Source organism: Watersipora subatra, chromosome 1 (assembly GCF_963576615.1).
Source record: "Watersipora subatra chromosome 1, tzWatSuba1.1, whole genome shotgun sequence".
In the NCBI taxonomy this organism is placed as follows: Eukaryota; Metazoa; Bryozoa; class Gymnolaemata; order Cheilostomatida; family Watersiporidae; genus Watersipora; species Watersipora subatra.
The window spans coordinates 12,552,805-12,565,694 of NC_088708.1; the positions used below are offsets into that span (position 1 = coordinate 12,552,805).

The 12,890-nt window shown below is 35.8% G+C and overlaps 2 protein-coding genes across 2 annotated transcripts in view; one reads left to right on the top strand and one right to left on the bottom strand.

Annotated features, from left to right (window-relative positions):
* LOC137395222 (hamartin-like) overlaps positions 1 to 6,071 on the top strand; it is a 75,641-nt gene extending 69,570 nt beyond the window's left edge. Inside the window, exons 20-21 of the mRNA XM_068082071.1 lie at positions 5,214 to 5,282; positions 5,650 to 6,071. Of these exons, the coding sequence (XP_067938172.1) occupies positions 5,214 to 5,282; positions 5,650 to 5,820 (240 nt within the window). The 3' untranslated portion in view covers positions 5,821 to 6,071. The remainder of the gene's footprint in view (positions 1 to 5,213; positions 5,283 to 5,649) is intronic.
* A 186-nt stretch (positions 6,072 to 6,257) lies between these two features.
* LOC137395232 (uncharacterized) lies at positions 6,258 to 7,770 on the bottom strand. Its single transcript, XM_068082083.1, has one exon. It carries the CDS (start codon positions 7,573 to 7,575, stop codon positions 6,451 to 6,453), a length of 1,125 nt encoding a protein of 374 aa, XP_067938184.1. The 5' UTR covers positions 7,576 to 7,770; the 3' UTR covers positions 6,258 to 6,450.
* Positions 7,771 to 12,890: the final 5,120 nt, after the last annotated feature.

Here is a 12,890-nt window from a genome sequence, read left to right on the forward strand (position 1 = left end):
ACAAAATTGTTATGCATAGACATTGTTGTATCTTATTAAACAGCATATATTATAGGTTGTAAATGCTCAAAACCCGTGTTGTTTATATATGAATTAATTTGATTTAGATTAATTGAAAACATACAGTAATTCCTCAATTAACTTTTCACGGTTAATGTGGACCGGCGTCTCCCGCGATAAGTAAAAATCTGCGAAATAAAAACCAAATTTTTAAAATATATGTTCAAGCCAAAATTTAACACCAGAACACTTGAACTGCTTTTAAAACATATTCTATTTATTTTTTTATATAAGTAAATAAATTAAAGTTATCCTAATTCATTTTCTGTTCATATTGTCAACATCAGTGCCAGTATTTCAAGCCCGAGAATGCACTTACGTAGTTACTGTACTGGTGTAGTTTGATCTGCATATGGCCTGAATATTCGTACTTGTCATTAACTGGGTTGGTTGTGTGAAGGAGGTCACATGTTTATAAATGTATTTTATGTATGAATATTTATACATTTTAATTTTTTAATGTTTTTAAATTAATTCTCTTTTCTTTTTTATTGAACATTGTTTAACCGTGACGTGAAGTGCTGAGCTGCAAAAGGTGAGCCGCGAAGTAGTGAGGAATTACTGTAGTGCACTACCAATCTGAAAATTTGAAAAATCTACAATCAAACCTCAAACTGAATCTTTGAACGTGCCAAGTAAAATTGAAGCAAATATTTGCCTCGACTTAAGCAAGCAATTTTCAACATATGACATCCCAAATTTTCTCTAGTACCATCGTTCTGTAAGTTAAAACTTAGAAAAGTAAGTTTTAAACAAATTAAAAATAATGCAAGTAGAAGCTAATTAAATTACAGTCAAACCTTGATATAGGTATTTGTGTGTGTGTGTCAAAACTATATTTACTATGTTGAATAAATATACTTACAATAATGCAATGTATTGTGTCTAATTAATTCAAGAGCTGAGGAGAAAATGATAATTATATATGACATTAAAAGGAATTTGGAGGTTGTGTAAAAAGAAATAAATGTTAAAACCCAACTCGTATGTAAAAGATATACAGTCAAACATGGATAACTCGAACTTCACGGGAACGAGCGAAAGTGTTCGAATTATCAGAGCGTTCCAGTTACAGAGCACTGTCACAAGTCCATGCATTTACTTATTTATTAGTAGATACATGTACATATACAAACTATAATATAAATCAAAAGCACAAATGGCTTGTTTCAAATTTAATGCTTCTAATGTAAAGTTTAAAACGTTTTTATCAAAAAGTATAGAGATTTTTCTATCACTTGAGATTAGTTTGTTGTTTGAGGTGATGTTATGCCAGGACGTTTTATAGATTGACATTGGCAAAACTTGATCGTTGTTGAAATGCTCAAAATAAAAGACATCTTTTTCTTTTGAGCGTTTTACCCACGATCAATTTTGTCGATTTTTCTTGAAGTTTATGCAAAGATTACTTCACTTTTAACTATGAGGTCAACAGAACACTATTTTCTCATGAAAACCTCAATAAATAATATTCACAAACAAACAAACTTTACCTTGCTTCCGAAGGGCGATCGCTAAGCGGATGTTTAGTATAAATCAAATTTCACCAAACCGTTAGAAAAGTCGTTGACAAAAATATTTTGTCGGTGTTGGTAATAACGACGCTTATGAATTACGAAAAGTTGAGGTTTACCTCTATGGCTTGGAATAAAGTGATTTTCTAAAGCGATAACAACCGTTTCGGTAGCCGTTGGGCAAAAAACAGTTCGAGTTAACAGTGTTGGGTTCGAGTTATCTATAGCAATTTATCATTACGTGGGAACGGACCAAAGAAACCGTTCGAATTAACCATGTGTTCGAGCTATCCGTGGGCGAGTTATCCATGTTTGACTGTAATCAGTTCAGTAAGAATCAATAAGAGGTTGTCATTGCTACCATACTTTATAAACATGTGAACGGAAGTGGAAGTTCAACAATGCAAAGGTTTGGTGAGTAAGTGATTGAAATTATGGAAATATGCGGCATGATTTATTCTAACACACACCAGAAATACTGTATAACCTCTAATTGAACGCCGCCTCTATTTGACCATCACTATTAAAGAAGGGTTGAAAAATAGAGCGACACCCTCTATTTGAATGCCACCTCCATTTGACCGCCACTTTGACATTCTTTGATCTTTATGAATCCATATTATAAAGTGATCAGTAAAAGAGTGTCCATAAAATCGTATTGATAATGAATCGTTCACATCAATAACAATCAAATCTCTCGTTGTCCAACTCCAAAGCTTTTTGCTTGTTTTTCGTTAAAACTATGAAGGCAACGCCATAGAAATAATTAATAACTGTCTCAGGCTAATAATAGTTCCTTGATTAACGTGGTCTTAATACTTCGAAGTACGTGTTTATAAAAACGGTTTACATTCACAATGGTACAAAGGTTACGTTTAACGAGCAAAACTTTTACACATTGCATTTGTGCTAAATGCATCGCGTTAAAGTTTTTCTTTGCCAAAAAATTGTTTGGATGCCAATATCGACTAGTTCAGCAGTGCAGAAGAAGAGTTGAGGTCAGAAAACATTGTTGAAGGTGTTGGACAACCAGAAAATGTTTGTTCCACCGAAAGCAACAATCACAATGCACCTATCCTAGCAAATGATGGAAATATTTTTGTTTTAAAAATATCAATTTTTGTTTCTGCATGTAATATAAGTATGGCTCATTTATGTCACTTGACCATGAATATATATATATTTGTAGAATTTGATAGATTATCATTATAAAACTTATAAATTTGAAGATTTATAGCATATTATTTAATAGCATCATTGTGTTAATCTGATCTTACAATTGATCGACGCTCGTGATTCCTCTTCTATTGCACATAAAAGCTAGTTTTGGCTGCAAACTGTAGCAAACATATCAATGAGTGTGATGAGCTTTTATACAATTTTGTTAAATATAGGTATAAAATAAAAATATGTCTTCAAATGTAGAATGAAATAAAAATTGAAAGCTCCGACAAATTGCAAAGCAGGACACAGGCTATAATATCATCGCAGGTAAATTGCAAGCAATAGATATCAATTGATAGAGATATTTCTCGGTGTCTCAACGCATATTTGTTGAGAAATCTCTGACAAGTTGGCGGTAAGTTAGCAGATTTATTGCATCCAAAAGGTTTTATATCGCTCCACTAGAAAAAGAGGGCAAAATATTGACGACATTCGCTTCACCCGTGAAAGGGCAAAATGTATCTTTCCAAAATTCTGACAAGCCATTTAAAAAATACAACGCCAGCCTCTATTTGAAAGCCACCTCCAATTGACCGTCACTCTAGAGGAAGGGTTAAAAAATAGAGTGCCATGGCGTTCAATTAGAGGTTTTACAGTAGTTCAAATTAATTTATACTTACTTTTGTTTTCTTTTAAATTACTGCGTGATTTTTTACCTCCAAAAGTAACAATTTCAAAAGTGTTCTGATTTTGTGTGTTAGAAATTACTTCGCAAGTTGAGACAAAAGGCTAATCAACTTGTACATTGTATGTTAAAAATTTATGTCTGGTGGTGATTGTAAGTCAAAGTTCGCTGTATAAAGTTTGGGTTAGAGTTAATTTGTCATACTTTTCTATCACATGCTCTACCACCCATACACTGTCGCATTGCTGTGCCACCACGTCCTTTTTTCTGTTAGGTAAGTAACCATACAATTCTTACGGTATCTTTACCAAATTCTTACTTTGGTAACTTAAGATTTTTACATTCAGTTCTTTTCATATTTTTATGTAATTATTTATCATTGTTTTTAACACTGAACTGAATTAAACAGAATACAATGTATACATCGGAAGCAAAAGTTCAACCAGTCGAGGTTTGACTTTAGCTGCCTATTGCAAAAATGCTTACAACAGTTTAACATGCTTATGACATAGAACTGTTTGTTGCCTATAATAACCACAAGATTATTTTTGAAACAAAAGTATTCTAAATGTGATAGAAGCAGTTCGCACAAAATTGCATCACTGCTCAAGGCATTTTAACTTGAAAAACATCAAATAAAAAGGCTTGCATTGACATTTGAAAGATTCGCATCAAACAAAGTGTTTACTAGGATGATTGTTAGTTATTGCTCAGGAAACTAGCAAACATGGTAAATAAGAGTTGGGGAGATTAACTCAATGCTAAATTATAAGGTATGAACTGTTTCAAGCTTTTATGTAGGTGTTGAATTTGAAAATCACTCTTGTAAAGTAGCTCGGGTTTTCTATTGAAATCCGAAATTATCACTTAAATTTAGTTTAATGCATGATCACAGTATCAATATAAAAAATATAATATTGTTAATAAGACAGCAGTATAAATATAATATAGTCGAGTATAAATATTTCTGGAGAAACTATCATATTTGCAATCTAGTTTGGCCTGATCAGTCTCTCATGCATATTGTTGGCGCCCACAAATGGTGGTCAATGTAGCTATTTTAGAAAGTGTAAATAACATTTAGTCTGAAAAAGCTGATAGTTTACATTTTAAACCTCGATAACACTTGGCTACACTGCATTGGTGCTTTTGCCATGAACTGGCACAAACATTTCTAATTCTGTACCCGCTGAGCGAAAACCTTGACAGCGACCATTGATTTTATAGTTCTTAGAGCTTTTGGTTAGTATATTTCTTCTAAAACAGTTTGCTGTCAACTAAAATGACAAAGGCAAGTGTCGTTCATCGGATCCAAATGTGTAATTAACCTTGGCTACATAGGGAGGAGTGATTTTTCTGAGAGCTTTTTAGCGATGCAACATCGAGGTCAGTATCAGTAGACAGATTGTATTTTTAATTTCTTTATTCTCCTTGGTGGTCATGTCTTAAGCGTGGTTCCCATATCGGCTGCGAGACCCCCGCGGTAATCTCGCGCAGCGAAACACTTGCGGCGCTAGGCTCGGAGGCTTATGTTCACATAAAACTGTGTCGCTGATTATTGCATAGAAATTTCGAAAATGCTGACCTTCACCTGCACAGTGCATTTCAGGAAGGTTTTGCCTGCGGCTCCTTGTGAAAGTTAGCCTGCGTTGAACGCCGGCGGTACTCGGTGCGTAGGTTGCCATTTCATTGCTGATAGCCCTGCAATCTTGCCACTGATGCTTGTGGCCCATATGAGAACCAGGCTTAACATTTACACTAGTGCTTTTAGGTATTCCTGCTCATTTTAGGACACAGTCATACAGGAGCAAAACAAACGAATTGTCACTATACAGGGTGAGCACGCCTCTCGGTTGAAGGTATGTGTTACATAACTGCACCTAGCGGCCTACTTTCAGTTGTTTCACAGTTTCACAAACATACAATCCCTTTTCAGTAATTACATGGCTGATTATTCTCCTTTGGGATTAGGTCTCTATTGTCTTCACTTATTCCAGCTTCTTAGCAGTGATCAATCGCGGTAAGCTCACGCCTGATAGCATGTTTTCAATACCATGTTCTCCAATACATTTACATGTATTAAAAACCACATCCTAGAGTGTGAAAAGATTCAGATTTTTTCTGTTACAGGAAAATACTTGGTCTTCCAGTAACTATTGTTCATAGTTGCTCACAAGCAAATTACTAAACATGATACAGGAAACTAATAATTGTATTTCATTACAGGCAGCTGAAGAGAAATTCACCATGGCACAATCAGCTAGACAAGTCTTGGAAGTGCAGATTATGTCATTATATGATCAGATTGGCAGGCTCACTGTACCCAGCACACCTAAAGAACGCCCTAGTTACACAACATTACCAGCAACAGGCTCAGCCACTACTTCCTCTGCCTGAGGCTCTTGTTGAATATTTTAGTCTTTCATCTTTTATGATACACTGAACAAGAGGGCTCAGTCAATGTCACTTACTGGTGGCTACTAGCGGCTACTAGCTCTTTTATATTTCTACTAACAGTGAGTGCATGCATGCATTTATGCTATCTACGTGCAATTCTAACAAACATTGATGGGAAATTGAAATTTGTATTTATTTTTGAAAGTTTGCTAGAAACAATTTTCATTAATTTAACTATATAATACAAAATTAAAAGGTATACAATTTCTATTAGACTAGTTACACCATAGTTAATGATTTCAACGTGTTGATGGTTACTCCTGGAAGATTTGAGTAAAAGTAGCAAGGGATATTACACTCGAACTTGTTTTGTGAAAGCATAACGAAAATAGTATTACTAGAAATGCACAAGTATCCAGCCATAATAGGAACGAAAAGCAAAATACATATATCACAATTTGGCTACAGCAAATTTGGAGATTCAGAATTATTGCAACGTTTTATTACAGCACAAATTTATCGATTTAAATATCTGCAATGCATGGGAGTGTAAATAGTCGTGTGGATGATACATTTAAGGAAGCACCAACATCTAATATTAATACAGATAATTGAATAGATTGTGACAATCTACCTTAATGAGCTGACCTTCGAGGTGATACGTTTACCAGAAATGCAAGGGAGAAATGCTTGGAAAGTAGAATTAGGGTTGTCTACATCGACATTAATTATTTCACCGAGTCGGGAGCTTTTTGTTTGCAGGTCTCCATATTTAGCAGATCTAAAATTTGCTGTAGTGCCTGGTCCAACTGATGCTGTGCTTTTTGTCGCAAACTTTGTGTTGCCGATTTCTGCTCGAGGTTTCAGAGATGAAAAAGAACTTACATTCATGTCTACTGGCTGCACCGGTCTAAATTTATTTAGCTTCAACAATTCTTGCGCAGCTTTGGAATTGTCATACATTTCTCTGAGGGATGGAGTCACTTTTTCTATTGGTCCCAATGCTCGTGGTGCTCGAGATGATTCTCCAGTACCTTTAGGATTGTTAAAAGTTCGCTTTGCTAAAGCTTCAACTTCCATTGTACTAGTCACTTGAACTCCGTGAAATGGAGGCATCATAACTGGCAGACTTTTGCTATGCGGTTTGTCCGCCTTAATCCAACCATTGTCTGGAGGTGCTGCATGAACTCCTTCCAGCTCTAAAGGTGAATATTTATCCATATTGGTACTACATCGCTTGTTAATCATAAGATTTTCCAAGCGACCAGCTATAGGAGGTGGATGGGCTGACTGTGTCTCCAAAATCCTTTCAGGGTTAGCTTCAGGAAATTTCTGAGTGTTGATTTCAGTAAAATTCCGTGACTTTAATTCAGGGTCTATGACCAATAGCTGGTTGGTGATCGGAGCAGTAGTTCCACTAGGGAGTTTGTGTTTTTTGGTTTGATTCTCCTTGTAGTCTTCCTCATCTTCTAGATAATCACATACAATTGAAGTTGACTTGGGCGCTTGAAAATGTGAATGATTATGTTCTAGTAACGTCTGAAATTGGATGCGAAGGTCCTTTGATATGTCACGCCGCAAAGCTTTTTGCTCATGTGACAGCGTGAGACCAGTGGTTGGACTATGTTTCCTATGCACCGTAGTAGGCTTTGTGTGAACCATTTGGGCTTTCAGAGCTCTGTAGCATCCATTATTGGAAACATATCTGAATGAGTACTTTTCAACGCTGTCCTTCCATATTCCATTATTGTACATTGGTGTTACCTTTCGCTCTACAATGGCATCTTGCCCGCGCTTACTTCTTTTCTTTTTTATCTCTGCTTTTGGTTCAATGTTAGGTGTTTCCCATGCAGCAAGTAAATCACCATCTACACTTCTTTGGGCATATAGTTCCCTTCTTAGATACTCAGTTTCAAACTTGAATAAGATGAAAGAAGAGTTTTTTGTATCGCTAGTAGCAGCACAAGAATAGGTTTGCTCCATGAAGCATTGAATAATTATTTTATCTGTAAAATATAATACAAAACTACATGAAACATGCTATATAAACATGATTTGTTAATATGACAATAACAGTTGGTCTCACACAACCAAGGATTATCAAATTTACCAAGATAGACCTACTGTTCAAAGTGAAGGTGTTACAAATTGGAGTGCAATCCAATTTGTAACACCTTCACCTTAAATCCAATTACAAAAAGTGGATTGTACAAACTAAAAGTGCATAAAGACTGCCACAAAAACTTGTCACACTTACTGGAAATTTAGTATGCTGAAATGAATGTTCTACACATGAATGCGTATTTTTTAAACACTAACAATCTTTTCTAAAGCCTCTAATAAAAGCTGTGACTAAGACAACAACAATAACTACAGTATACGAGGGCGATTCAATAAGTAAAGATAATTTCCTTACAAGTTTAAATATTATTGTGATGAAGGTCCTAAATGCATAATGGTTTGGAGATGTGTTCTTTTAGGTGTTGTTTTGACACTAATCTTTTTTAATAACTTTGAGGCTATAAATTCTTTTGAAACTTTTAAAATGGCCACTTTTCTTAAAATTTGCTCACATGTTGAAGATAGAGCTTATAAATGTAAGCTTGTAATAAAATTTTTGTCAAGAGAAGGAGTCAGACCAAGTGGCATTTATAGGAGAATGAAAGCTCAATATAGTGACAGTCCTATCCAAAACAGAGTTTTCAAATGCGTTAACAGTTTTAAGGAAAGAAGGACTCTATTGAGGACAAACCACAGTCAATTAGGCCAAAAGAGGCAGCCACATCAGCCAATTCAGGTGCTGTAGACATGCTTGTCAGGGCAGACCAAAGATAAAAGTAAAGGAATTGGTGAATCATTGAACATCTCCATTTGAGCAATAAACTCTATTCTTCATGAAGATGTTGGGTACTCAGAGGTGTGCTGCAAGTGGGTACCCAAAATGCACGGTGATGCCAAAGATGCTAAGTGATTGAAAATGTCTTCTGGACAGATTCTTTCTAGACATTCTTCAAGAGACAGAGATTCCTTTTCCAACAGACTTGTGATGAGACTTCGGTGGCATACAATGAGTCAAAATCGAAGCAGCAATTATCGGGGTGGAAACACCCATCATCTCTTGTCACAAAGAGGTCCAGAACACAGAAGTGTAAAAAAAAGTGATGTTGACAGTCTTTTGGAATGTGAAAGGCCCCATTACAGTAAGCTTTTCAAGCAGGAAACCACAGTAAACAACAGAAATTATTACCAACTGCTACACCAAGTCAGGAAGGACATTAAGAACATGAGAAGAGGCATGCTATCTCGTGGCGTCGTTCTCCAACAAGACAATGCAAGGCCCCACACTGCTACTCGAACCATTTAGACCATCAACCAACTAGGTTGGGAACTGTTGGACCACCCACCTTACAGCCCTGTTATTGCACCTTCTGACTGTTATCTCTTTGGTGCTCTAAAGTCCTGTACTAGAGGCATTCACATGGAGACTCACGATGAGGTCAAAGTTACTGTGAGCGAATGGTTACGAAGGTACTAGTGTAATGGTTACAGAATTTTACGCCGATGGGATCAAGAAACTAGCACTAAAATGGCAAAAATGTGTTGACTTGTCTGGCAATTATGTTAAAAAATTAAGTATCTAACTAAACTACAGCTTGACTTATAGTAAAAATATCTTTATTTATCAAATTACCCTTGCATTTCATGATAGTTCCAATCACACCTATATAACAATAAAAAAAGCTTACAAAAAGCACTTGGTAACTCATTTCCTAAATTCTAGCGCGTCAATGAAAAGACTATTTTTACATGCACATATTTAAAAAAAATAAAGCACGAGTTTTAAAAAGCACGAATCATCTGATCTCAAATTTCAGACCTAGTTTGACAGCTAACAAGGTCAAAACACAATGTTACAAATTGAGATTACCACCATATAGAATTGATCATCAGCTATTGGTACGCCCATGTGGCATGCTGTCATAGCAAACCTGACAAGATCGGCCACCTTTGTAAAGACCACCAAAAAACAACCAAATCTCGACTTGTCACTCGATGGCATACAAAAATAATTGTGAATTATTTACAACATAGTGAAAATACTAGCGCAAGTTCCCAAATAGTTCGACCAATCGCTATTTATTTTCCGAGTATAGATCTTTTGTCTGCAGTATGCACAGAACATTGCGGTGTTACATTTGCACAGGCACCAATAATGTTTAATGCAACTAGTGTGAAATTTGACCATTAACAACAAACTCTGCCTGCACATTGCTAGAATATTTGACTTATTGAAAATGAACATATTCTTTAAAAGGGTGATATTATAAAAAGATATTAAAGGTTGACTTGCAACAGAATTCACATTACAGTTATTTGGTATTAAAAGGTTCACCATGTCTTACACTGCTGTGTTGTAGTCGCAAAATATGTGGAAATGTGATTAAAACCTCAAAAACGAACAGTTAATCGCAGCCATCACGAAAATGCCATACGTTGGAATCCCTCTATTTCGATGACGTACTCAACTGGACGTTGTTATTGTTTTGACAAGTGATGTTACCACGTAAACTGAAAGGCCAATAAAAGCCTCAATACAAAACGTCTCGTAGCTCTAGTTTATGACAGACACTTCGGGTTCTACCAGAAAGCCCTTATCAAATGTAGATGCTCACTACTCAACAGTTTCATTTCAGCTTGGTCTAATCATATAGTCATAATCTGATCATGCGACCCATACTTCCTGCCAAATGGCGTGAACAACTTCTGCAGAATTTTTCGACTATCACAGGTGACCCACAGGCTCCTCATGTTTATCAGAAGATAATATGTACTCCTTCGAGCTAAGGTTAAAAAATTAAACTAATTTTTAGGTAGGTTTTGAGATATCAGTGCTCAAAGTAACAGCATTACAATGATGATGAAATAGACGCGTAAGGACAATAGACACGGTTTTATTGAATGCGTGAAGTATATTTGTGAAAATATTTCGACGAATGAGGTTGCATGAAAGTGTAAACAGAAGCAAATTGTGTTCAACTACGTCCCATTTGAGTCATTTTGGGGAGGGATTCCAACCTACGACCGTTTTTGTGATGGATGCGATTAACTGTTCATTTTTGAGCTTTTAAGAGCTTGTAATCATATTTCCACATATTTTGCACCTACAACACAGCAGAGTAAAACATGGTGAACCTTTTGATACCAAATAACTGTAATGCAAATTTTGTTGCAAGTCAACCTTCAAAGGAGATGCAAGTGAAGGGAGTACTCTATTTGCCCGGGCAATAATTTAGCTTTATTCAGGCAATACCTGAGAAATTCAATTAACATTGTTTCGTACTACCATTCTATATGTAAGGTTCAAAAGCTAACAATTCATTGGTCAGTTACACTGAATGATTATTGCACAGGTCTTTTTATACAGCCTCAAGTGACTGGCTGAAACCGGAGTTGTTTTTCGAGTTGGGACAAAATAAGTATGTACACTTGAGTCAGTTATAACTATGTACACATCAGTCAGTTATAAGAATACTTGTTTCAATTGACCTAGAATTTGGTGATTGTGCATAAAAGAATATGTTTAACAACATAGTGTTAACAGATTGTTTCACCTAAATATGGTCCAACTGGACCTTTGAGTAGCTGAACTCAACCGAGTTGATGATTTTCTAATTGCACAGCTTGCAAAAAAATATAATGGTCCTTTAAAAGGCAACTGACATACTGTATATATATGCTAATGTACTCGTTAAAAAACCTTCCAATTTTCTTTTTGAAAAAGCACTGATAAATATAAAAAATCAACACAAACATTATTCATTCGGTGTGAGGACTAAAAGGCATATGAGATGCGAAGCAAAGCTGATTAGCATTCCTTGAGCATGAAATCGTGACATCTTCGGGTATAATATTCAGAGAGCATGCATATCAATGTGAAGTAGTCTAAAATACTCAGTGCGTCGAAAAGACTTAAAACCTGTAAAACTATAGGTTATTGTTAATGGAAAAATATTATAGCACTAGAGTGCGTATTCCACTTGTGCAATCTAGTATTTGTATATGCTTTACTTGCCATGCTTATAATAATGTTTGTTGTTGGTATTGTTCTTTTACTTTAATCATAAGTTTTGGCAGGTTTGAAAAAATTGTTCCATTTTTTAAAATGCTACAATCAATGTAATGCACAATTGCAGTTAGTCAAATTTTAAACTTGCTATGGAAGTGTGCTCACTATAGTATTTTGTTTACAAAACCAAGTAGTACAGTTAACATTTTGATGTGGCTGTTGAGCTTTCACATTTCTGATACATGTTTTAATAAAATGGACTATCACTAGTGTTGAGTGGCCCTCTTTGCACTAAATCAATCTGCTGTAACAAAATCCTTTTATATCCAAAATAGCTTTTTACTTTAAAATGTATGCACTGGGCACCATCATAATTGTTGAAGCGTAGCATGACTGTATTGCATGTTGGTATCTTATATTGTATCGGATGCCATTACTATACTATCCAATTTTGTAGTTAGCGAATAGTGGGGCTTACACAGTAATTATCTTGTAGCAAAGCTACAGCCAAATGACCCACCATGTGGATTCTGCGCTCCTACCCATAGCACCAGCCTATCCAACAATGTTCATGCTAAGCTAACAGCTCTAGCCAAACTGCTTCTAAAGCCACTAACTCTATGTGCTGCCTTCCCGTGACACAGCAAAGAAAGTCACCACATGTTCAGCTTCAGCCAGGTAACACGATCAGTCTCTTGACGGCTACCACAAAACAAGTCCTCCAAGTCGTGGGCCAGTCGTGTGCGTTTGCAAAAAATCAAGTCCTAGCCGTAATGGCGAAACATGCATAACTTATTAAATCAGCCAGCTTGTGAGAGCTCCAGTTATGAACTTAATGCGAAATACCTTAATTCAAAAAGTAGTTGACATTTTGCCTAGACCTCTGCGCTTAACCATACTACTGTAACTGATTGACAAACTTAGTACCGTAATTTAATAACCTTGTTAACAACGTAAAGAACAACCTTTACCGATATCCAGAAACAGGTATTTACTATAAATC